General features: G+C 40.0%; 1 protein-coding gene across 1 annotated transcript in view; it reads right to left on the bottom strand.

Annotated features, from left to right (window-relative positions):
- Positions 1-27,723, bottom strand: part of PTPRG (protein tyrosine phosphatase receptor type G) — a 412,655-nt gene that overhangs the window by 138,471 nt on the left and 246,461 nt on the right. The window contains exon 5 of the mRNA XM_037383177.1: positions 4,265-4,360. Within this exon, the coding sequence (XP_037239074.1) occupies positions 4,265-4,360 (96 nt within the window). The remainder of the gene's footprint in view (positions 1-4,264; positions 4,361-27,723) is intronic.

The following is a 27,723-nucleotide window of genomic DNA, read 5'->3' as shown; positions in this document are numbered from 1 at the left end:
GGAGGCAAAGAGAAATCATTGGCATTATCTCATGTCTCCAGACAATTTGGATTTTTGCTAAAATAACAGGTGAGCTCCCTTTATCAACAAAAACCCAAGAGTTTTTTGACTCACATTGCTGTTTAACACTCTGATCCCCTCTCCCTCTCAAAACACACTTTTTCCCACAGACATTCCTACTTTTAACAAAAAGGCCATCTTCCCCACTGATTCCTCCACCCTCAATGGGCGTTAATAACCATGATACCTGATGTATATACAGTAGGCTGCAGCTCCCATGTCCCCTCTTCAGGTTGCTCCAGCTGAATAAATTTTAAAATAATTTGAACTAAAGAAAAAGATCAGAGGTTCCTAAATCACTTTGCTCCTCTATTACACTCACTGGGCCTCAGTGAGGATGAGAGAGGATTTTGAAGGAAACACCACAGCATGGTGCAAGGTTTTGTTTATTTGCTGTTCAGATTTTGCACAGTGAGGCACCTCATTCTGCCCCAAATACACAGCTACAGAACAGAAGTCTGTAGGAATTTTCAGCAGAGTCAAATCATCTTTTGCTTTACTTACTGCACTCCCCTGTATTTGCAATAGTCCTCAGCATGATGCTTGAAGTGACGCTATGGTCAGAAAAGGGACCAAATATTATGGGACCCTTTTTCTCAACATATCTGTTCACTGTACAGCTTGTACTCCGGTGCAAAAAGCAGCTTTCAAAGTCTGGTTAGAGATTTCAGGCCAGCTTGTCTCATTTACCTATTAAGAATAACTTCCATAGAGTCCCTACAGTGCTCTTTTATGTGAGACTCTCTGAGTGTCTATCCACAATGAAATACAAAGATGTACAATTAAGGCAGTTATTATATGCAAGAATTGTTTCTTGATTTTAACTAGTAATTTTTGTTATTTGCCAGGAGAACTGACCTGCAGCATGCAAACAGAAATAGAATTTATCAACAATTTACAGTGAAAGCAAAGAGAAAAACATAGATTTAATTAGCAGTTTCAACAAAGTTCCAAGTGCTTCAATTATCCAGGTTCAGAACCAATGTACTTCACCTGGAAATTACCCTGAAACAGTGAATTCAATAAGGAAAATTCTTATAAAGTCCAAGTTAAATTATTTAAAAAGGAGGAAAGAGGGTTCTTAATTATTTAATGCTTCACCAATAATTATATAGTTCAGTATAATGTTCACTCACTGGAGAACCTGATTTTCAAAGGAACATTTGTGAACATCAGTCAAACAAAAAACACCTGCCAGACTATAAACTCAGTCAGTGCAGTACACATTCATTCCAACACAGCATTAATGCATTAGCAAAAATCCAAGTCTTGACTCGAAGGCAAACCTAGCCAATAATTTCCGTGTTAAAATATTTACACAGAAAAGCATGCACAATTCAGTATTTGAATGTATTTCTAAAAAACAGTATGACCTCAATTGCAACGAATTTTTAAGCTGTTCTAGATAAATGAGTTGGAGATGGGACTACAGCTCTGGAAAACAGCAAACTATAAAATTAGTGTTTGAATAGTCAAAGCTGCCAATCAAAATGCGACCATGGACATCTTCAGGACATTTCATTCAGAAGTTACTAAGAATCAGTTTTAAAAGACAGCTTTTAAATTAGCTGTATGAAATACTACCCATGGCAAGATTATCCACATGGTGCCTTGGGGAGCAAGGCCAAAACCACCAAGTATTTCTGAACAAAACTGTAAAGGTTTTTCCAAATTGTGGTTTACCAGCTCCAGCGCATGATACGCAGTTGAAGGAACCTAAACAGCATCTTGGTGAAACACAGTATGGATCTGCAAAGGATTATGACCACCAATTAATAACCCTATGTACACAAACTCAAGCTCTATGGGACAAGTTCTGGAAAACCCTCATGTTGGCCAAAATAGTGGTTGCCACACGGAAGTCCTTAGACTTTACTTACATGGGCCAGAATTCATAGAATTACGGAATAGTTTGGGTAGGAAGGGACCTTAAAGACCTCTAGTTCCAACCTTGCTGCCATGGGCAGGGACACCTTCTACTAGACCAAGTTGCTCAAAGCCCCGTCCAACCTGGCCTTGGACACTGCCAGGGATGGGGCACATACCCTTCCAGAACGGGGACTTTGGCCTCTACAAATCTTTCTTGGCAGCTACCTTTCCATCTTGGAGCAGAGCTACCCAGAAAGAAGACCTGATGCACTCAGTTGTTTAATGGCACACCACTGATTTATCACTTCAGCCCAAAGGCAAGGAAAGCAATACCCACCCCCCCACCCTCCATTTCCTTGCAGCCGCAAAACAGGTGGTCCCTGGGTCACTTTGCCAAGGAGTTACCTTACCCCCACTCTCTGGAAGAGATCAGAGACTGTTTATCAGTAATGGCTTCAGATTTCACGGCTCCTGGAGCAGAGGAGCCCAGCTGCACCATCATCCAGACTTTACAGCCTAATGTCCTGTGGCCTGCAGGGCTAGAAATGATGAAAAGTATAGATTTCTGCTTCCCTGAGGGGACTGCAATGCTCGATTGTGGTCTGAAAGAGCCTGAGGTCTCTTACAATCAAAGATGGCTTTTTTTAACAGCATTACAGACTATTTTAGGTTATTTTTAGTGAGTTTAATGGCTCCCTTGGAATCGTGCAAAGTGGGACTTGCAGTAAGCATCACACCTGGCTTTGCAGGTGGGGAATACAAAATACAGTCCCACTACAATTTTAAGATCCTCTAAAAACAGGTTTTATGGAATAAATGTCACAAACAGACTAGGAAATGGTGCGACATGGGGCCAGAGCTTCACATGGCTTATGTGAAGCATACGAGGGTAATTTAACAATTAAATTCCAGACAGACGATGCCACAACACGTATTGCACACCATGACAGAACACATGCTCCTTCTGAAACGGCACACTCACATAATGTACAGCTCCCCACTATGGCATAAATCAAGTAACAGTGCCTTTGGTTGTTCTGTTTCTAAACTTTTGTCTTTTAAGGCCAAATTCAATTTGCCCAATGCTTTCCACATCACATCAAGATTAAGAAGTCTGGGAAATCATCCTGCTATGCCACTGTAAATTATCACAGCTCCACCAACTTTACCCTAACATGAAACGCCACACAAGTGCTCAGAATTCAACAGTGATGAATTTAACATGCTTGCTTCCACTAGCCTGATGTCAGCAGAGTTACAGCAATTTATGCAATACAAGGATCTGTCCTTTTCTCCTTATCAAAGCATTTGATCAAAATCAGTGACATGGAAAAAGACAACCTTACTTAATTTGAGCAGGAGAGTCAGGCTTGTCACTTTAACATCATAAGAAAAAGGGAGGTATTTACATATGGGTGCTTCCATATTCTTTTTTATCTGGCTTCACAAAGATAACAGTAAGATCACTTTCTTCCAGAGTAAAAACTAGTGTGAAACCTCACAGACGACCAGCATTTTCCCTTGTTCTTCCCTCCCTCCTTTCCTTTCTTTTGAAAAAGCAACACCTTGACACATTTCAAATCATCATTAGCCACTTTTCTGCCTGTGACAGCCTGGTTGTGTGGAGTTGCTCCAACTCCCTCTGTTCAATTCACCCCCAAGTCAGAAGGGAAAAAACCCCTCCATTTCTGATGCAACATGACAAAAAGCCCACATTGCTGAGCACCACAGCCACGTGGCTTGACCTGCCAGCCATCGCAAGCAGCAGCCTCTACCCTGCACCACAACTCTTGAGCGTGTTGAACCAACAAATGAGCTAATCGAGCAGTCATGCTCTTGAGGGATGCATTTTAAAAAAGGAGATGCATAAATTCACTCATTGGGAAACCTGGTCTGTTCAAGAACTTGTTACTATGACAGTTTAGAAGAAGCTGCTACAGATAAGAATGATGAAACTTATTGATTAATTTTCTCTCAAGCTATGTTTGAATTTTAAGTTTTCTCTAGACAGAATCAGTTCATGTTGGTTTGTTTGTATTCCGAGGACTGCAGCAATGTGCTTCAGCAGTGAAGGAAGTTCCATGATAAATGTGTTCCCCAACCTGCATCTGTAAAGTAGCTATAAAATCAGAACAATTCATGCAAAACTTTTCATTATGTTTTTAAATATACTTATTTACATTTTAAATCACACATAGACAATATGAAATATCTTTCACTTAGACAGGTGGGAACAAGAAAACAGATGCATCCATTAAGCTTGAAACAATTCAATGAATTAAATAGTACTTGGTGAATGCTTTTGTTTATGGATATAGCCCTTGTTTAAACTTACTTGAAAAAACACGGCCATGGCTCCTACTACCCTGTTTTCTAGAACGGCTGTTCCAAAACTGTCAAAGTCATCAGGATTGTAGAAGTAAATCTGCATCTGTATAAATTAAAAACAACAATAAAATCACATTAGTGTTGATTCATACAGCTTTCAAATGAGGTAATGAATACCTGTCGTACCCAAACCCAGTGTTATGAACCTGAGATAAAGGAATTCTGCTGAACAATATTGTTTAACCAGTATCTTGATTAATAGCATGACTGCCCTACTGGGACAGTAACCAGGGAACAGAGTCAATGCAGTGCATTTTAATACCAAACCCAAGGATAAACAGTATGGTCAGTCTGCTTAGATGGTAAACTTTGTGCTTTCAGCCAGCATGTCTTCATTTCTTTGCTCACTGCAGGCCCATCTCCTACTCTGTTAAATGTGCTAAACATATTTACCTCAAAAACCTTAGAGAATTTCTGAAAAGGATTTAAACGTTTAGAGTTATTCCTTTATTCCTAAAGCAATTTGTAAGATAAAAGTCCGTCTCTGTAGCAATGCATTTTTATGAGCCTCTGATATTCAGGACTATCAGTTAGGGTCAGACTTCTCCCTGACTTCAGTTAAATTTCATTACTTTTTTTTCCAAAGTGTTAGTACTTAGCAAAATGTAGGAGACAAAACCAGATATTTTGATGTCATTTTAGGAAGAATAATAAATATTAATAATCAGGCAAATCCAAAGTGAAAGCAGGTGAGAACAATGATTATCCCAAACCAGTAAATATCAGAGTTACACAAATATAAGACTGAGAAATACCTTCCTTCATACACTCTGCTCTTGAACAATTCCACTTCAGTACACACACATACCATGGATAAGGGCAACTCACAGACGCCTGTAGGCACTACTGCTCTTAATTCTCTGTATGGTTCTTGTTCCATTTACCACACTAACTGAACTACCACTTCTGCCAGCTGTCCTAACACACTGCTGCTTCTCCAGCAGTTTTTCAGCCCCTCCATTCCCAAAGTCGTCCCTCGTGTCAGTCCATCTGTATCAGCCATGATTTGCTCCAAGGGATCTGGTTTACATCCAAAATATGCAGCGTTCCCTTCTCAACATTACACCATGCAGGTGCGTACATTTTCATAGAATAAATTCAGCATTGGTAACATTTGTCGTATGTGCGCTCTACACGTTATAAATTAAAAACATATGCCTGATGGTAACAGCCAAGCACAAGAACTGGACTTTGCCGCGGTTGCCCTTGGGGCCACTTCAGGGATCCTCACAGATGGATTTCACAATCCAAGCCAGCGCTGGCGTGTCCGTGGGGGCAACACTACTGCAGGACGCTTGGCCGACACATATGCTTATTTGTGCACATCTGACTCCAGCAAAAAAATCTGTTCGTGGCTGTGAAACAGGAATGGACCCATCAGGCTTCTCTGCCACTGGCTTCTTGCCTGAACCTGCACATTCACTCCTGCTTCTCTGCTGCCCATCACCAGTTACCTGACCTGTTCAGGCTTTTCACAGCATTACTAGGCGATAAGAAATAGCCACACAGTACACAGTGAAATGGAGACGTAAGGTCTAGCTGAGACTGTCCACACCTCCTGACACACTGCCGGTCTGACCATCGCTCCCTCCTGCAAGTCTGGCTGCAGGCAAATGCTCTGCTGGCACCGATAACTTGTTTGGGGCTGTTTAGGTTTTTCCAGATCATGCTGCATGACAAATCCTACCATATTCATAAGTGCGAGTATTATTCCCGTATCCTGAAATTTTGTATATTGCCAGATGAGATGATACCCTTTAATCTTGCTATGTTCCTACTCATATTTACTGATTCCCAGGTTTCTGCCTATATATATCGGCTGTAATGTATAGGTACTTTGCCAGTACTATACATCTAATAAAACTTCACGATATAGAGAAAAGGCCAAGGTGAAGATCAATCTCTTCAGATGTAGAGGTACTTTTTTTCAGCAGGAGAATAAAGTAAGATCACACTCGGAATAGCTTACAAAAAAAAAAAAAAAAAAAAAAAAAAAAAAGAGGAAAAATTGCCTGGCACTCACTCTAGCTTCATAAAATTTGAAAGCAATTTTCTTCCCTGATTTTGGCCTTCCTATTCCCAGTACACACAGAGATGCTGGCAATATCTCACAAAGTTGGTGGTGCCTCCAGGTTCTGACAACTTGTGCTTTGAACAAATTTAGACTGAGGTACAGCCTTTCATTGATGTAGAAACTAGAAACCGTTTGTTTCAGGTAGAATTGCTTAATTTAGCCAGCACAGACAAAGGCTCACAAAACATTCGCAAATTACATTTTACTCCCCTTTAAAATAAAGTCTAAAATTAGGCATACCTTCTATAAAACAACACTATATAGTCCCCATAGGAGTTTATGAAGAAAAGCATCACTGACTGAGTTCAGCATATGCCAAAAACATTTTGGATCAATTTTGCTCACGGCATTTTAAGGAAATTAATTTTTACAATACACTTTTGGATAGCAGTGCAAAGGGCTTTGGTAAAAAAGTGCTTAATTCAGATCCCTTGTCTCAGCAGTGCAATTTCACAGACTAATCAAGAACCACACTCTGCCTTGATTACCATACACATTGAAACATTTTACCACTGCTCCCTGGTGTTTTTCCAGAGAGCATGGTTCCTCTCTCGGCATCCATCAAGTCACGGGGAACTGTCTTGTATGAAAAATTATTGTCATCTGTCATACAGTAGCTTCCTTATGTGTTCACACAGCTAGAAGGAACATTTTAGGAGTAGACTCTCCCGGGAGTTGCTATTATATAATTTACACATGCATACGCTGCAAAAACAATGTTAAGAAGATGGTAAAGTTACATCCTCAAAGCTGCATGGATCAGGCTGCTCATAAAACCACACCTGGACACCGCTGAGCATTAGTATTATGACAGTTTTCTAATTATGTGATCACATATTGTTCTCTTCCATAATACAGTCTCATCTGTTTTCCCCAATTTACAATAAAATGTAAATGCATCTAATGTATTTTTGTTCTTTTATACATAATATACATAATATTGAATGCATTTATCAGTAGATATTTAATTTAATATTTTCTATGGATGGCATAACGGTCTTTATGTACAAATAGGGAATAAGACAGTTAACCATAAAATTAATTTCACTGCAGACTTAAGTGGTCTAAACATGCTAGAAAATTTTCATTATTACTCCTTATTATATAATTAGTATATACAATATATGATGCATTTTGCATATAAATGACTTTTACTGTCTCTGCCTGGTACATACAAAGCTGTAGTAGAGAATGCAACATAGGGGCATTTAAGCTAAAGAAAATTTGGATCCTATTATAATATGCTATTTGTGAAATGCAGAATGAAGCATCATCCACGCTTGCACATCCAACCAAATTGTGGCACTGCCCAATGTCAGCACCATAAACCATAATCTTCTTGTAAATTTTTGCATTTGATTTCACAATAGCTCCTATTTTCCAAATATTTTTTAAAAAAATATATTTTCAAAGGCACTAAATCCCTTAGCAATGGGAAAGCCTGAAATATTCTTTGTAGTTTCTATAGTGTGACACTGTCTGCACCCAGTATGTTCTGTTCCACACATCCCAGCTGAGAGTGCTCTAAATAGCCCTCCCAGTGGCATAGGTCCCAGAGGGCATAAGAGTCCTGTTCTCTGTGGCACAATATACTGGATTTATAAGTCTTTCACATCTAGCTCCATTACAAGTAACAAGGCTGGGGAAGGCTTACATGGACTTCCTTAATCTCAGATGTCCAGCACAGCAGTATGCTTGCGTGTACCTTGTAAAGATCTATTACAAAAAACTGTGCAGTGCCCAAGCAACTCGAAATTGTCAGTATTTTGATAAGGCTAAGCTGAAACAAGCCGTCCCTAGCGACAATGGCCCTTTCCTTGCAGGAAGACTCTTTCCATCCTAAAATGCTACAAAGTACTGCAGCTACAGAGGTTTACCAAGGCAGAGTGAGAGCAAAAGTTTGCTTTTAATGGAAAAACTTCATGCTTTGACACTCTTTACACTCTAAAACAGTAGAATTGTTTTCACTCAAACTTGAGAGAGATTTGCTGTACAGCACAGATTAAACCTGAAAAAAATCTCACTGAAGGGGAAAATCCAGAATGTTACAAGTGCCTTAAAACAGAGGATTAGAGAGAAAAGCCTCAGTCTGCCATAACCCAAGAGATAATTGCCAGTCACCCTATAAAACCACGTCATGTTTTCTAGTCTCTTCTGTCCAGGACAATTCAGTACCCAAGCATTATGTTTCCTAAGCATTTCAGGCCTTTTTCCAACTGACAATACTTCCATGAACAAATACACTGCATACATCCAACACCTAAGTAATTCCCCAACCTGGAGCATCTTTACCTCCAGGCTTCTACCAGCTACAACACCCCTGCACCATGCCCTGGGACAGGCAATCCCCTCCTCCTTGGGGTCCTCCTCTCTGCAGAAACACTTTTTTTCATGTTCTTCCAGCCTCTACAGAAATCTGGTGTTTCCCAGACCTGGCAAAACGTCAAGTCCTGCTCTGTGCTTAAGACACTTTTGACTCAAAACTGTCCTGTCACCACGCTGATCTTGTAAGGACGGGCTGCCTAAAATGTGCATGTGTATTACCCAGAAATACTGCCCACCAGAGATCTGTTCTGATTTTATAAAGTACAATTGCCTCTGAGTGATTAAACTCTCTTTATGAAATGTCACCAGCTTGCAAAAACGGAGCCTGCTTCGACTTCTCCTCACCACCCACCCACAAACAAAAGGCTCTGGCTCTCTGCTCAGATGCTCCTCTGCTTGGCCAGACACCCAGACAGGAATCACCACTCCTGTGCATGACATCCCTTTGCTGTTATTACCCCACTACAAAGACACAAAGTTTACATCCAGTACAGACTGTCATGGCTAAACTCATTCAGCACTTATGAGAGAAAAGCTACAATGAGCATTTGATAGATCCCAGAAGATGTGAGTGAGTTCAAAGCAATTCTAAGAGATTGGAAACCAAGCAAGTACGTTTTCCATAGACAGATGCCAAGTATTTTAAAAATAAATAATTGAGACTTTTAAATTGGGCTGCTATCACCCTGTGCAACCTCCTACAGCAGATTTCTCTTTAGATTAAAAAAAAATGAACAAAGACTCATTGTGCTGTCACAGATGTGGAGCACAGAATATTCAATAGTATCAGGAATTCTGGTGGAAGGGAAAAGATCATTGGAATTAGCTTTCCACTCATTTCCTTCCAGTAATCCAAGGGCTACTACGCAATTTAAAGCTAAAAAAAAAAAAAAAAGGTTTTATAGGCCAGCCAATTTTTGGATGAATCAGGCAGCAAGATGCGGAGGCAACAGTTACGTGGCTTATTATGTACTGCTTTAGAGACTGAGAGTATTTTCAGAAGAGCAAAACACACAGGCATTGCAGGTAGATTGCAAATCTTTTTTTGCAAGTGTGGAGAACCAAAAATCTTGAAATGTTTGCTTTAAATGATGGAGTTAATCACTGAATATACTAATTCTTAATTAGTACCTTTGCTGCTTACATTGTAAGAATAAATTATTCTCAGGCACTTTTACAGCTGGATTTAAAACCCTTTGCACAAAAACAAATTCTGTGCTAAGATTATGAATCATACATGATTTTTCTTAATTGAAAGCTTGTATGTAACTCACTTCTGCTTTAAATATGTGCACAGATTTCTAGCGAACTGGATGATGTGATCCATTTGGCTGGAATAAAAATTTTCTACAGACATAATGTAATCTTCACTGCAGCACTGAAAATTTAGAATAACTGTCCTGCAGTCTGTGTGCTTACTGGAGTGTGAGATGTACATTAGGGCAATAAAACCTGATGTTTGACTTCTCATTATATTCTCTTTAAAAAAACCATGAAACCTATCATTTATAACATAATCAGAATCTGCTTATAAAAGGTTGGGGGGAAGAGTGAATCGTGATGTTTTCCACTTCTACTAGAGCTTGATGTAATAACATAGAGTATACTGCATTCTTTTTAAAAGATAAAGTTGAACAGGAACAGATAATGGCATGTTTTTCCTGCCTGGTCTATTATTCATCAGTGAATTTTTAACTATAGTTAGGCAGGTACAGAGATGCATTTTGAATGTCATAACTTAGTATTTTACAGTGCCTAATGTGCACTGGGTAAATTGCAAAACAAAGAGTCAGACAGGGTCCTTGCCCTAAAGTAATTGCAACTTGATAATGAATACAATGCTAGGCTGAAAAAAATGAAAGGACTTGAAACAACAGGAAGAGCAAAGATCATACAAGTGAAATAACAGAATTTAATTCAATTTAGACATTCACATGCCTTAGAAGTATGGTAAATTTCCCTTTAATCTTCTTTAATAATAAACATTAATTATTGCTTTGTTGTCTACAAACAACACAGTAGGTATACCTATGTTATAAGTCGAGATTAAGCAATTTCATAGTCACTTTCAGCCTTAAGGTTGGTAGTTGTTACACGTTCTGTGTCTAGCTCTGAACAGCGTTTAAACCGGTGAGTGGTGCAGGAACAGCCCAGCAGGAACAGTGAGGCAACATGATGCTTGTGGGGTTGCCCTGGGCTTCAACGCATGGCTGGATCACAGCCATATCGCTCAGCATCTTCAGTGTTAAGTCCTGACTGCTAAGAGCGAAGTACCTTGGCAAGCCAGAAACTTCCCTGATTTCTACAGCCAGAGGTAAATACCCCTTAGGCCCGCTCCCATCCCAAGCAAGAAAATCCATCTCTTGTATATACACTGAGTCATTACACAATGAAGGCATATTTGATGCTAAAAAGCTGTGTTGCATTCATTTGTATTTCCATAATATGAAAATAACGGTTTCAGTGTTTATGCTTTCCATAACATGAAACTTTTTTGCAATTGCTTTGTACTCCCAAATAACAGCCATATGATTCACCATGAAATGAAGTCTGGAAAATCGTTTTGGATAAATGGAACTATAAATTCAATAGAATTTCCATGACAACATAGATTGCAACACTCCACCACAAGTAAAATGTTATAAATCATTCAAAACCAACAAAAAATCAGCAGTAAGTCTTCTCTTTCACAACACACAAGACCCCTGAATTATAGAGCTGTGGTTATTACCTCCCCATGCAGTGCCTCTCATTTCTGATCCTCTTCCTTGTTACAAGGGTTGTTTCATATCTGACCTCCTTCCAAACATAGGAAATTATAATACTAACACTAAACAGTAAGATGCAAACAAGAATTGAAACAACGAGCAGGAGGCTTTTTGAACCTTTCCTCCTTTTCTCATCTTCTAGAAATGTTTAAATATCTTCATCCTGTGATAATTATACCTGTATCCAGATATATCACAGTGTCTTGTTAGGCTCACAAATTTAGGAGGCTCTTTTTCTGGAAACGTGGGTGGTAAGTGTACAATAGGGTGCTCAGTCAGCTCATATAAAGGATGAGAACCACATGTCCAAGCGATGGAAGAGATCCAAGGAGAGGAGGTAAAAATAAAAGAAGCATAAAAGATTACACCACACAGTACTGCTCATTGGTACCCCTCCATCAGAGGGTTCCTGACATATGGTATTTCACTTCAAGTCCAAGTATCTGGAATGAAGCGATTCCAGGAGGACCTTTCACTGCAATTTAAAAATCACTGTGGCTGTTGACTTCATGCTTGTGAGAAAAACCTTAAAAAGGCAAAGCTCTTTCCCTTCTGAGAAGAATAAGAAGCCTGTAAAACCAAATGAGCAACAAGTAGCTCAGTATTCTGATTTTTGGGTAGGAGTATTTCTTACCAATCAGGTCTTTAAGTAATTTGAGAACAAGCAGCAACCTACTAGGTTTGCAACCTCCTTGGAACGCAAAGGCACATCTTCCCAGACTACTAGAGAGTTTCTACTATCTTGCATAAATCACTGCCCATTTCTGTGCCTCATTTCCTCATGTGAGGAATTGTCTACGGTCATTGCCCATCCCTCCTTTAACCAGATATTTTATGAAGAAAAATAGGAAAGATTGGAAACAAATGGGAAGAATGACAAGAAACTGGAAAACACATGAAATAAACTGCCACTGGGAGGGAAAAAAACACTCCAGGGTTGTTGTTCATTTGTTTGATATTGCAATAAGGAATAGTCACAAAAGTATCTCACAGAGACAGTACGTTGCTTCTTAATACTGGTACCAACTTCTAAACAGCTCCTATCTGCCATGGAGCTGATGACACAGGAGCTCAGCACAGACACATCGCAAGGCGCTGCATCCGCATACCCAAGGGCATCTTCCCAGGCTCCTGGAGGTCAGTTGGGGTCTTTCACTAGTCTTTAGCTCCACTACCAGACTCTGACTCTGCCAGAGACTTTTTGGATTATTTATCCAGTAGATCTGAGCCTCACCCACAGTGGCTTTGTCTGATCATGGCATATTCCAAACAAGACAGCCAGCACATGCGTGCGGGAACATGCAACGCTGAGAGACCCATTTCAGCGAGAGACAAACTTTGCTTTCTAAAAGTGTCCAAACAGAAAAATTAGAAACAATATTTAGCTGCTGGCAGAGGGGGGAAACTGAAACAGGCAATTTAGGAAGTGGCTAAGTACTGAATGCCAGAGACTAAAACCAAAGCCAGAGGGACTGACTGTATGAATACAAGACCTCTGAACTCAACCCAAAACTGACTGTTTCAGATGTCATCTTCATCTGTTTCCCATGGTCTTCCTACAAGGACAACTAAACTACTGAAGAAAGAGTGTGAAACTTCAAAATACCCAAACTGTCCATATTTCAGCTCATATTTCAAGAATCCATTTACTTTCTTAAACATCAAGAAGTGCCGCCAGAATGGAAAGAACTGCTGGGATTTCCTAGCAAAAACACTCCAGCACTCTTCAGGGAAAAGAAAGGAGCCACACTTTAAAAATAAACTCTACAAAAGCACGCTTTTCCTAACATGTGTGATTAATACAATTTCATATACCATTCACTTTAAAGATGCACTAGCACAAGCATTCACTCCTTGGAGAGCTCATATCTTAGCGCAAATTATTCTTTTTGTACTGTGGAATTCAGAACGTCCTGTGTGGTTTATTTGTTTTCTGTGTGTTTTTTTTGAACAGGAGAAGGCAAGCTCTTCCATGAGGTTTAATGATCTTCAAAATGCCTCAGAACAAATTTTGATATATTTATAGTTTTGTTGCATCTCTGGATTCAAAGCCATGCAGCAGATGGGGCACGTTTTCAGAAGCATTTTGCTGGGCGAAAGGCCATTCCTGTCTCTGAGGGGATGTGAAATCCTCCGGGCTGTACACTTGCAGAGTTATTTTTATTTATGAACTGTGAAGTACATGGGCAATTACCACAGAACCAGCCCATGAGAAGAGCTTACTTGGAGGGCTTTGTAATAGAGGGTAAAAATAATATGGGCTTTCCCATATTTTGTGGAATACACATCCATCTATGGCAGCATCATAATCCCAAAGATAAAGCCAGCGGAGTGGTCAGCATCAGAGGTCTCAGTAGCCACTTGCAGATTCCCAGAGGAAGGCAGAACAGCTCTGTGTTGCAGGGACACTAATTCTGCTACAGACTTCCCACCTGAACACCAGAGGGATTTTTTCCAATGCAACTGCTTAACGTGATTGGTTTACTTCAGGTTTCTCAAAAGGCCTTAATATGCAAGGAGCAAGTACACTATATCCTTTTTAAAACCCAGGATCTCTTGAAAATACCTCAAACTGAAATCCGTCTCCACTATGGGGTGCCTACCCAAATTCCACAGTCTCTTGGAAAACCTTGCATGTAATATCTCTGTACTCTGTCTCTAATTTTCTAGCTTTCTTTACCCTTATCCTTGGACTGCTTTATCAGAGCAGGAAGTGAAGTCTGTACACATCTGAAGTGCAGTGTGAAGAATTCTGTAAACTACTTGTCTTTGAAACTGTGTACAGAAACACACGCAGAGTAGCTGAATACACATCCTTAATGGCACCAGCTTGTTAAGGACAAGATTCTGTATTAACACTAGCAAATCCAAAAGAACTGGACTTCAGCACAGCAAGAAGCAAAATATTCAAGGAAGTAGCAAAAGTGCTAGAAATTGTGTAGCCTTTTAAAGTTAAAGCCTTGTCCACTGTCACATCTGCAAACACAATCTGTAATGGTCCTTTGCTAAATGTCAAAGTTATTCTTCCATGCCTATGAAACAGAAACACAAATCTAACTCTCACCTCCTTCCCACACTGATACCTGTCTGCAGATGCTGTGTTGAGACTCCCCTGGTGCATCGGAGACTGCTGCTCGCTTGTGGCATCACCTTATGTGATGTGAATAAAACAGTGAAATAAAACAACCTCTCAGCTTTAACACTTCCAATTTTTTAGGGGGCCATTGATGTTGGAAGAAAAGCATATTGAACTTCTTTGGGTTCCTGATGCACACAACAGTGCTACCAGATTGGCATTTGAGTCCAAATTTTACAGGCTGTGGTTCAGTACCGTTTTCAGTACACACTCCTTGCGGGAGGTATGAACAGTTGTGTCTCTGCTCAGCCAGGCTCCGTGCCAGCTTCGTCCCTTCCCTCTACTCTGCATTTTAATAATAGAAATAACTCTCAAGGCAGAGAGTCACATTTCCACCCTAGCTCACATCTGTGTATTTCTGAAAGCACCTCTCCTGCCTCAGCATCTCACATTTGAACAATTCCCTGGGTAGCGGACACCATATAAGTTCTGGTTTTCAGTGTGACAGCTGCTGGCTTTTCTCCAGACTGTGGGTGTCTTTGGCTCTAGAAGTGCCCAACCAAATTAATTCTTGCTCATGCCACTGCTGTCTCTGCCAGCCCCAGACACTTAGTTTGCACCTGTAACCAGGAATGGAAACTGGAAATCCTGCAAAATAGTGCAGCCTCTCCCTGTCACATCCCACAGAGAGCATGCCCCATGCTGCCTGTGGCCAGGGCTGGGGTGGGCAGGGAAGGCATCACCTGTGACACTGAACCACACCATTGTACGTGTTACCAGTACATGCAGCTCTCCTGGCATTGCTCTGTCACAGCACAAAATGCCTCAATGGAACTTTTGAAATACGGGAATTGCACAAGTAGAGTCTTTATCATAAATCTGATAATTAACCTGCATAACTAATTTCCCTTCTGGCAGCAGGCATAGGTTGGAATAAATAGTCTATTCAATACCTACTGAGAGAAGACTCCTATATTTCATGTTTACTTTAAGCAAGCATAAAAACCTAGGGACAAAGGGCCTCAAAGAGTCAAATTCCTTGCAGTTTCAACAGTGCGCCCTGAATAATACATAAAGCAGCTACACTCTTATCCCTAAAACCACAGGTGTGAACCAGATGTCATGCTTATCTTCTCTTGAGATTACAGCAAACAATTGCACACCTTCAGAATATAAAGTAAGCTTTGGATCAAGAAGCCTGAAATATATTAAAAGTGTGGCACTGAAGTTAAAAATTCAAACATTAACCTACAAATCACTGATTCATTTAAGAGTCTGTTTATAGCCGATGTTCTGTGAAAGTTGTATTTCTTTTATTTAACCTTTTTATATACAAGATATATTATGAATCACAAATCTGAGATAAAACTACTTGCATAAATCTTGGTCTTGGTCAGCAAGGTATTGCCAAACAGATTGTTCAAATATACCACCACCTATTTAAAATACACCATGGCTCAAGGAACAGAATTAAAGTTAAAGCCTTGATTTAAATTTTAAACTTTTCTGTTATTGTAATAAAGGTTTAGAAAAAGGTGAGCATATGCTGCACTCAAATACTCAAAGGAGATTAAATCCAGGATGGTATCTCAAAGAGAATTTTAAAGTTATCTTTCTACATAGAAACAGAACATGGTGCGAATGGTGCTCTAACCATACAACCTTGATCATGACCAACCCCCTAAGAGTGTATCACCAGAGGACATTCCAAAACATCCGGTTTCATGAAGATAATGATTTCTTCACTCAAAGAGAGAACATCACTAATCTCCTAGTGTTTGTTACTGGGGGCATTTCAGAAAGACCAGAGTGCTCCTCACTAGATACACAAAATAACTATGTCCCAGTATGTTTTAAAGGTCACACTCATATCACAGTGTTTTCTCTCTTAAACTAGGTCTGGGCACCACCTCTTGACTCCTGCACTGACACCCCAGGAGCAGCAGTGCCTGCTGCAGGGAGGGGGTGAGGGTCTGCTGTCTCTAACATATAGTCCATGTCCTATTTCAGTTTTTTCTTAGCTTTCCTCTTCCACCCTGGCTAGCTTCATTCTTTAAACCAGTGTGCCTGGTTTCCTTCCACAGCATCCCTTGTCAAACACACACACTCCAAAGGCTGTCAGCTTCTAATGCTAGTGCTTCACAAAGAAAAGTCTTACAGGTCAATTTATGACAGAAATATTGCAGATTTGTAATTAGAGCCCTAGATAAAAAAGTCTTGTGTTTACTCAGTAATCCCCATATTCACTTACTAAAAGCATGCATCTCGCTCTCACAGCTGTAGAGGAAAGGCAGCAAATGAGACCTGAATCCAACAGATGTAATGTCACCTGCTTGATCTTGAGGGAGTTGGACCACCCTGTTCATGAACAGTATTCACCAGTGACCCAGAGCCTCATTCTGTCCTCCAGCAGCAGAGCTGGTGACTCCAGGGGAAAAAGCATCCAACATCTTGGCTCACTCACGTTAATAAAATGGAGTACGAAGAGTCATAAGCTAAGGTGTTAACATGACCCAGCCTGTAACGCTAAACGATTCAAACTTGGTTTGAGTTGAGAGCACAGACCCACACTGCTCAGCTCCATGGAAACACTAATGATTTAAGCAACTTTATAACATTTTATTAAAGATATAGTATAAAAGTTAAGAACAGTGCAGAAAAATATAGAATTTCAAAAATAACCAATTAAATATTTGAGCTTTAGCATATGCCTTATCCCCATCGCTGTTAGCAAATGGGTTTTTCTTACAAGGACAATCTTTGGATGGGTATTAAATGTAGTGACAAATACTCTTCTTCAGAAAAACAGGTAAGGTACGCTGGAGCTAATTCTGTAGTCCAGTCCTAATTTTTGCAGGAAAAAATGTAACAGCAAAAAGAAAAGAATTGCACAGACAGATAAAGCAGCTTCTGCGACTGATGCTTGCAACTTCATTACCGTGGAAAACAGGCAATGAAAGTGGCTGTTATCAGCCACTCCGACACCTGGCAGCCCCTGTCGGGTGGCACGGGGCACAGCTTTTCCCTGCCTCGCCAGTCACGGGATCACAACAGCGCTGTGAAAGGGAGCGTGCCTGGGCTCATTATGCCAGGCTCACCTTAAACAGAAGGAAGAAAGAGATAGGAAGGAAAAGAACTGAGATGGGGGAAGAAAAGAACAAACAAAGAAGAGACAGCATCTGTATCTCTCACGCCAAAGGGCTGTTAAAGATTTAGGTGCAGTCAGTGGCAGCTCTCATAGCTTCCCACACTGCTGCTCTGAGCAGGTCAAAACACTCTCAGGATCATGACTGTCTTCCCAGAACACCCAGTCACGTGGCAGTTGGTATATTGGTATTACAGGGTCCTGAGATCCCTAGAGATCAAGAAATTGCAAGCACTGTATTTTGTCTCCTTCCCTTCATCAATACATCATCTGGCCCTTTCACTCTCAAAAGCTTCCTTCACACAGACTGCCAGCCAAGGGCTACAGATGGCATGAGCATATCCATTAATTACATCCACCAATGATTTACAAAACACCAGTTTTGATCTTCCAGTTTCTAGCTCCATTCCCTTCCCATTTAAGCTCATACCTTCGAGGGTATCTCCATGGTTTTTAGATTATTTCAATCCGCAATCTTTCTGTAGAGGTTCTTAATGTCAAACACTGATCTTGTCTGGAGCAGTGTTGCTGTGGATGCTGTCTGATACTCAAGGCTGCATTAATGTAGCCCTGGACAGCCCTCATAAAAACACTTGGTTCAGGCTACAGGTGCATCTAGTGTACAGGTGTATCCTATCTCCAGTACCAAGTACTAACAGAAAGTAAAAACAAGACAGTGCATGTTTACATGGACAAACAGCAACTGTCCCCTTTAGCTACACCCCTGCATCTTCCAGCAAGCCTCAGAGGCCTTTCTGGGCTGGAAGGTGCACAAGAACCATCCTTTGACTGGTTTGTCCAAAACACTGTTAAATCCTCTTTCCAACCTGGATGTACTGCTGACCGCTAGAAGATCATTTCACAAGGGGTTCCACAATTCATGTACTTGGATACACTGCGTGAGATGTGTTCCTTTCTGCTGAATGTGCACCTTCCATCTTTCTGGCCTCAGACCCTTAGTTATATCATGAAGCATATAAAGTAACACCTATTTAACTTTCACGGACCTTTGTAATCACGTGCCCTGAGTCACCTTTTCCAGGCTGAGACGTCACAAAAACTATTTATCTTCTTGTCTTCACGGAAGGTGTTTTGTATCACAGAAGGCCAGCTATGCTTTTGGACATACAATACATTTTTGAGGCTGGGAAATCAGAACTGGCCAAGTCATATGTACCACGGAGAAAAGATTTTTTCCCTGTTGATTGTACTCATTTCCTAATAACTTCTAGTCTTCCTATTTGCCTTTTTGCTACTGCTGAGCATTGAGCACACGTTTGGACAGCTCTGTATAAGGACTCTGGGAACACTTTCTTAAGTGGCAATAACTGATATAAAGTTCATTACTACATGTGCAAACTCAGTCTTCTTTTTGACCTAGTTAAACTATAAAATGAGATTTATATGCTTTGCGTGTGTGTCTGCATATGACATGTCAGTCCCTTGTAAAAATGTTAGAGCGCATCGGCCAATTTAATCACAATCGAAACCTGACTGCTCGCTCAGGTTCTCAAAAACTTCACACCCGTGCAAGTTCCTTTGCAATTAAGCGGCAAAGGTAAAGAAAGACCCCATTAGTTTCGCAAGTATGGATCAAATATTGAAGACTCTCCCTGTCTTCCTTCACAAAGCACTTCATCATCATGCGTAGCACAGGCAGCAGCCACTTCAGCCGCTGTCACGTTCCCTCCAAACTCAGCAGTGCTGTACACAGGTAAACTGGGGCGTTTCTGACTTGAGAGCTGCGCTGTGTTCAGTTCTGCACCCGGGGAGGCACCAGGTCACACAATGTACCGATTTTCTTTTACTCAGTGGGATTGCCATCAGTAGGTGCGGCTTCCCACGAGTCACTGAGAAAATACCAGTATTTGGATCTAAGCACACACAGTATTAATGGAAATCCACCATTCTGTTAAATATTGTAATATAGTAACTTTAATCATAAAGCCTCTTAGTATTTAAATACTTCAGGCACTGTAGACATTTATACAACTAGCAGTAGATGAATGTTCAAATAGATACTTCTGAGTAATTATCCTCTTGAGACAGCACCGATTGCTAAATAATGCCTCAGTTTAATAGCACATAGCTCTTAAGAAATGAACAATTCTGGGGACTATTAAATCTCTCAGAATTGTAACAAAGATGGTGATAAATACCTTACACTCCACTTCAGTCCTCGTGTGGATGAGGAATAGGTCATTTTTTTCTGACCTGTTAGCTGGACTTCAAAGACAACTCCTGATAAAATTAGGGGGTAGGCCCTCCTACTTACTCTGGAAGAAAAATTTGCATACCCTGCCTTATTAGACACTGGCAAAGGTTCCTTATGAGCAAAATTAGTACTCAGACTCGCAGGGAAATCTGTCCTAGCAAAACATTATCAGAGGAAGAATAACTAGATGGAATAGCTGAATGGGAACTCCTGAAAATGCCATAATCCTTATGGATTAACTCACAAAGAATAATTGCTCTATTCCCCCAGAATATCCCTCTGTCATTCCAGGGAAGAATTGCTAAGCAGAAAAATAGAGGGATCAGAAAAAGTATTCAATCCAAACCCACGCCAGTTTATCTGGCCATGACTGGGGAGAGAGTTTTCAGATGAACCTGCTTTTATGTAACACACAAAACTCTAGAATATCAGGAAAATGCAGACCTCTTGTTCATACAAAATGCTGGCCTTTATTCGAGTTCCCTAAAGATGTTTTTCCTAAAACTCCGTCTGCTTGCATATTACTTACTGCTAATAAAAGAGACTGGGGAAAGAAATTTGCATTCTCTGGTCACCAGAGGTCTGTGAATAGAGTGATTCAGCATGTTGCTCCATAGAGAAGGTTGCTTCTTCACAGTCAAGAGCAAGAAGATAGAAGCAAAAGGCATAAAAATACTTGTCTCCTCATCCTGACCATAGTTTTACCTCTCAGGGGCATTCAGAAGCCTTTAGAGATGATGAGCTCTCCAGAGCAAACCATGTCAGATTGTATTTACCTTCATGCTAGTTCACTCAGCGTCCCAGCTTCATTTCCAAAGCAGCCATCAATAATACAGAAAGAGGCCATCTCCTTATACTGAGAAAGCAGAAGTCAAAATCATTGCCATACAGCCAATTTGTAGCAGCTGACTATCTGATTCCTAGTATCAAATAGTTTCATCATCATTTGACAGTGCGTCATGAAATGCTTCTGTTCTTAATTCTGCTTTGAATGACGAATGAAAACAAGATGAAAGATTTGATAACTTGGTGATCAAAAATTTCCACTGTACTTTCTTCCTCATTAGAAAAAGTTACATAAAAAAAAAAAAAAAAGAGAGAAAGATTAATATGGAAGTGCCAGATTTTAAGCTATGATTGAGGACTTTACATAAAAAAGCTCAAAAAGTAAGGACAGTGAAGTATTTTTAGGTGTGCAATAAAACACAGCATTTTAACATATATATATGTCACTTCGGGTTCAGCATATGATAAATTTCCATTAGTATCTCACTGACAATTGAAGCCCAGCTGAATACTAAGCAAAGCTGTGTGGCTGTTCTGCTAAATCCTGTCGTGGAAAAGAAGGAAGGTCTGAAAAACATGGGAAAAACAGTCTGTGCGTGGCATTCAGTCACGAACATTTCCTCTGTGGCCACTATAGGAACAGACCTGGAGGGACATGGTCACCCAAGATCGCACTTTCATTGCACTTGTAACCACGTATCCTGGACCTAAATGCGACCTTCGCCCTGACCTGTGAAGGGTTTGCCTCCAAACAGCTATATTATACCGAGCTTCAGTTTCTGTGGATCAGTAAGTCAGCAAGAGAAACAGAAGCAGCAATTCCCTGTGTCTTCCCATCTTGAAATTAACTGAGATTTAATAAATGCAGAAGATAATTTTCAGAGCCTCACATAGAAAAGGCTTCTAGAGCCGTTGTGCTGAGACTTGCTGGAACAAAGCTCTTGTGTATTCAGACGTAAGCTTGTAAAGATAAAGTCTCCTTTGAACGCTATCTTATGATTTCAGTTAATGATGGTTCAATAAGAGCGGATATGAAGGAAGACTATGTCCTTAATACAGTGACTGTTATTCTGATGTCTGGACCCACCCAGTGAGGTTTCAGACCTGGGATTTCTGTAGCTACAGGAAGCCACGCTCTGATCTGTAGATATTCAAAAGCAGATAACACTAACAGCCTCCACACCACAAAAAAATCATGCTAGCTATACTATGTGATAGTAAATTTATTCTTCTAGACAAATGCAAGAGTATGCACGAACACATAAACTAAGTTCTGCCGCTAAATTACCTTTTCAGAATGTAAAGCATCTGACCAGCACAACTTGACAAGTGTCAGATGAAAGCAATAAGTTACAAGCAGCGTAACACAGCATAATTGATACTTTTAGGTATGTTTTCTTAATTGTGTCATGTATTCCTTTTTCACCCACGCACAGATGAAACAAGTTTAAACACTGCTATGCCAGACAGGGGTTAAATCTTGGAAGTGGGATGCTGAGAGTAAAACCAGTAGTCAGTGAGAGTGAGGGCTCATTGCAGGAGGCTCACTTTGCAGCCACCCTTCTGCACCTGCCCGGAGCAGGGGCAGCCTCCTTGCTTGGTGTTTGTACAGGATCCAACCCCACAAACACGAAGCCTGGTTCAAAAGGCACTACAACCACAGAAGCCAGCAAACCATAGGATTTCCGCAAAGTACTTTCAGCTCAGATAAAAGAGCCTTAAAAAATGAGGCAAGAATTACTTGGATTTTCTCTGGCCTAACTAGATACGCAAACATTTGTGGGGGAAGATGGTTTAAAGAAGACCTAATGCCTAACAAACTACTGGAGCACACTCAACCTAGGTGAGATTTCCTCCTCCTTCCTTCCACATCACAACTCGATTACAGTCACATACAAACCTGAGTTGGTAATCACTATCATCTTGCTCTTTTCCATGTTAACAGCAGCAAGGCATAAATAAGGATGAACTTTCCTCCACAGGAATAATGTCAGGCATTTTACTAAATCCGTGCTATAAAGAAATTTCACCCACTGTTAGATCCTCTTTATCACATGCAGAATTTTGTTGTATCTCACCAAGAAATAGTAGTTATATGCACATGGTTTTAAGATTCAGAGCTTCCACATAAACAAATGCACACATACACCCACAAGCTTAGGGAAACAATAGATTATTTTCCAGCAGGATGCTGTGAAAAACAATGTTTATTTCCCCTTAAATGCGTGAAATCACAATAACTGATTGTCAGACCACTACAGCCTACTTATAAAATTCTGTGAAATTGTAGCTGTTTGCAAACTAGTCTTGAACAACTTCCAAAGGCCTTTGTTAATGCCTGTCCCCTGAGAGGATGGAGATAATGCAGGAATCCTGCCTGCCACAAGAATAAATCGATGTTTTAACATTCTTACCATGATATCGTTGATCCAGACCTCACAAAAAGCCACCAGAAAAGTTAGCTGCTGCATATTCTATAATTGTAAACCCATCACAGACCAAGAAAAAGCTGTATACATGTTATTTTCATTACTTTTGCCTGTAGTTTCCTAGCATATTTCACAGGCTGGCATCCTTGTACCTCTAGGCTTTTAAAAATGCAGTGACAGGCCGTGAGTTGTTTGACCAGATCTTAACTGCGCCGATTCCAAAATTTGGCTTTTCTAGGAGTTATAATTATTGGGGGGCAAGAACCGAAATGAAGTTGTCAAATGACAGTAATGGGCTCTCTTTCTCCCTTCCCCTCTTTCCCAAGACTGATGATATTCCTTTAGTGCAGGTCTATACACAAGACCATCTAATCTGCTGAAACCTCAGTGAGACCTGGCAGTATCTCAGATGGAAAACAGTTCTAAAATGAATACTAGCACGACCTTTCAGTTTAATGCTTTGGCTATCACAGATACCTAATGGAGTACTTTGCACAAGTCACACTCAGACACTGGCAGCAGGAGAGGAACAAAGACAAGAATTACAGTAGATTCCTCCCTGCCATGCAAACACAGCCACTTTAAATGCCAAGTTACATACCAAGAAGCCAATTTTATTTCACAATACGTTCTGTTTCTGTGAGGCTTGATCTCAGTCTTTGCTCACGCAAAAAAAAAAAAAAGTCTTAAGGCAATCCAGAGGGAACAAAGGCTCCTTTTCTGCTCTACGTATACAGATAAAAATGAGCTGAGCTTTGTCCAGGGACTGCAAAACTGAGGTCACAGAGCACCACTTCTGAACCCCATCGTCTCCTGTTAAGTAGAGGAAAAGAACGTGTATCTTAATTCGTTAAATTCCAATTAATTACAATTCAATTTGGCAAGCCCTAATACAGGGAAATGCCTTTACTTTCCCATCTTTTAAGTTTTTAGAAGAATATGAGACTATATGATTGATGGAACCTTCCAAGCTTTTAAGTAGTGGATACTGTAACATTTTCCTTAGACAAATGTTTTCCCCAATGTGAAAATGTTAGTTTTAATGAAACGAAATGAAATGAAATAGCCTTAATTAGTTGTGATGGGAAGTAGGCCTTGAGATAAACATTGCATAAATAATTCACATCCTTCCATCTGGGGAACTTCTTCCTGAACTGCAAAGTGTCTCCAATCTGAAATGCAATACACATTATTTTAGCAGCAACTGAAAAAAATGCAGACTTCTTCCAATACACGGCATCTGGAGCAGAGAGCATCTGCTATTCTGGAGTTGAATGCGTATTTTAAGACATAGTTTTAGAAAGTGTTTTTGATTCTAGACTAGAACATTCTTTCCTAACACATGGCCCTCCACAGAACTGGTCTCCACTGTAACCAGATCTAACTTTAACATCTTGATCTATCTGTGGAAATTCATATTTCCTATGCTGTCCCAAATGCAATATGTAAAACCTTTTCTTCTCTTTTCATTTACAGTGTGCTGTGAAGGCAGCACCTAAAAGACATTTGGAGACGGAGCTGTAGCATTTTTCATACTGGATTGTGATATATGACCTAATGGTCTAGTATCTGCACTTACTGCTTATTCATTTTAAGAGTTGGTCTCCTGTCCAGGAACAGCTTCAGGAACAACTTTTCCCCTGAGGACTTGCTGCCAAGATCTATTGCTGGCAAAGGCACTCAAACTGGGCCCCCTTGTTATAAGAGAAAATATGTCTGATTGAAATTCTCTGCAGAATTTATGGCAATTACTGCACCCTGTGCAAAAAAAAAACGGGGGGTGGGGGGGGGCAATGACACATGGAAGCAGTGAAACCACTGAACTCATTTACACTATTTGATTTGATGCTATAAAATTCACCACGGAGAACATGAGCAACCACAGCTTCTATGTGGTTATCTTCTGGGTGTTCTGCAAATGGAACTTAATAGCCCATCACAAATTATTTTGTTCTGATCACATCCTATATTCAGGACAGGTACTGACTTTCCATGTGGGCCTGAAGGAAACTTAGATATCTGTGCAAGCCAGTAAAAGTAAAGTTTTTCTTTAAAGGTATTATTCAGGAGAGATCACAACCTCTGATTAAGTGTTGCTATAAAAAATGAATCTGTGCAACAAAACCATCCCAAATGAAAATGCATTACCTAAACATGACTTTAAAAAAGTATATATATATTTAAATCAACAATAATATTCTTAAGGGAAACTGCTAGAGACATACTTATTGTTTCTGCCTATTATACAAAATAAATATGGAAGCATAATGAAAGAATATATTATGCTTGCTTGCGTTCATTGTCATGATTTTTATAGGATCAAATCAAAGAGACAATGGAAATGAGTTTTGCAGTTTCACTATGCCTTCTGGTTATCAAGTGATAAGTTCCTAGCTGATGGCCATTTTTTTTTCCTCTTTTAATGCAGACTCCAAAATAAAAAATTCCAACAGAGTGAAACTTTCCAACAGAGTGAAACTTTTAAAAATAGATTTTCTTCTCTCTCTCCAAAAGCTTACAAATGATCACACTCAATGAACAGGGTAGGATAAAAGTTTTGTAGAGGATTCAGTCGGATCGTTTCCTTTTCATACAGCAAAGCACAAGATACCCTGGGACTGGACTCAAATGGCAGGGTTGACTAAGTCTGGCCCTACCCACTCTGAAGTCTGCTACACTTCAAAGATTTCTCCTGGTTTGGGTAGCTCTTAAACCTTGAATACAGAGAAGTGCTACTAGATGAGTCACAAATCATTTAACAGGATTCTGCTCTGCTTCCAGAGAGTCACGAGCAACGCTTGCAGATTTTTATACCTATCAAAGAGCATCAGAAAGATGCTGAGATTCTCTAGCCATGGAAAGACTAAGAAAGGCAACAGGGATTTGATATGCCCGGAGTTCTGGTTGCTTGCTCCCACTGAAGCTCATGGCGAAAGGCACGTAAAACACCTGAACCTTTCACACATCCCCCCATGTAATTAGTAAAAGGCAGCTTGAATTAATTGGATTGCTCTATTATTTTCATGCAAAAGGGGGAGAGACAGGAAAATGTGATTTTCAAACCACAACAGCGAGTCAGGGTGACTCAGAACAGGTACCAATTAGAAACAGCAAGTTCATGTTTTGAAACTGCCTCGATTCCGCTTGGTGACATTTGTATTAAAACAGCGTGCCAAAAGAGGATGTGTGCGGAGCCTCTTTTAAGTTTCTTCGTTCTCAAAATCTAAATCTTCAACACTGAGAGCCACTCAGCAGTTTCAAAAGAAAAAAAAAAAAAAAAGGGAGGAAAAAAATAAAAAAGAAAGCCTTCCACACTCACTTTGCAGAAAACCCCCAAACCACAGAAAAACAATTGCTTAGAACTTACATTTAATGTTAAGGGCTATTCAGGAAATACAAAATGTTTTTTTTTTAAATGTTTAACCATATAAACAGTGACTGAGAAAGCATTTCTTATTAAGCATTTTTATGGTTACAGCTACTCTGCTGCTGAAAAAGCAACCACTTATAAAAATAAAGCTAATATTTATAGGCACTATAGCTCAGGAAGGGACCTCTTTTATAAGACATTTACTGCAGCAGCCATCACAGCTGAATCATGTTATTGCACAAAAATGAGGGTTTTTTTAAACTCAGGCTAACAGCTTTAAGTAAATAATAACATATGAAATTAACTTCCAACAGTACTAAAAAACAGAATAGCAAGGACCAAATCTGTGAGATGCTGATCATCTTCCCACATGGTAAGTGATTGCCATGGGGCCAAGAAGTTCGGAACACTGTGACCACCACAAAAGCAGAAGATTTATGGAGCTGCATAGACAATTAACAAATTACTGTGCACAGCACACCTCTCCTTGAGTGGCTGCAACCCCAGTGAGTTTGAAACTCCCCTCCTCATTACTCTCCCCCAGTATAAAGCCCTGGATGCAACACATCTTGTTTTACAACCATCATGAAGTTCACCAGAAAAAAAACCCACAAAACAAACCACCATCACTGTTCTCCAAGAGTTATGCCCTGATGTTCTCCTCTCCTTGGTAACTGCCGGCAGCCTCATTTGTGCAAACTTCTGTTCTACAGCACTCATTACAGAAAGACCTAATTACAGAAGCAGGGAGTTACCCTTCCAGACCTAGATGGTATGACCTTTAAAAGTTCAAGGTCATACTTCAATTCATCTAAAGTCCGCAAGACTATTATTTTACTATGTATGCACTAATCAAAGCCATGCTTTAGGATTTGGCAGACAAGCTGTTCTGTCTATCAGAATAACTCACAGATGGTATGTATGTGACACAACATATTCATCATGTTATATTCTTAGTATATGCAATTTTCCCCCTTGCTAAATTTTCTGGCATTCAGCAAGGGCTCTAAGAAACTGCTGGTGCCTTGGAAAAGATACCCTTCCAGCCTTGTCTTTAAATTAACTGAATAAAGAAAGAAGCTAAAGGTTGAAGAAACTCATTCTCCTGTGTAATTGTAAAACATACTGAATTTCATTTTTTACCTTAGGTGCTATTTTTTAACTTCTAGTTTGTAGCTCATTGTTTGTTTTCTACTCTTCACTTCACATATTGTACTT

The sequence above is a fragment of the Falco rusticolus genome, chromosome 4 (assembly GCF_015220075.1).
Source record: "Falco rusticolus isolate bFalRus1 chromosome 4, bFalRus1.pri, whole genome shotgun sequence".
Classification (NCBI taxonomy): domain Eukaryota; kingdom Metazoa; phylum Chordata; class Aves; order Falconiformes; family Falconidae; genus Falco; species Falco rusticolus.
This window is presented reverse-complemented; position numbering and strand designations above follow the sequence as displayed.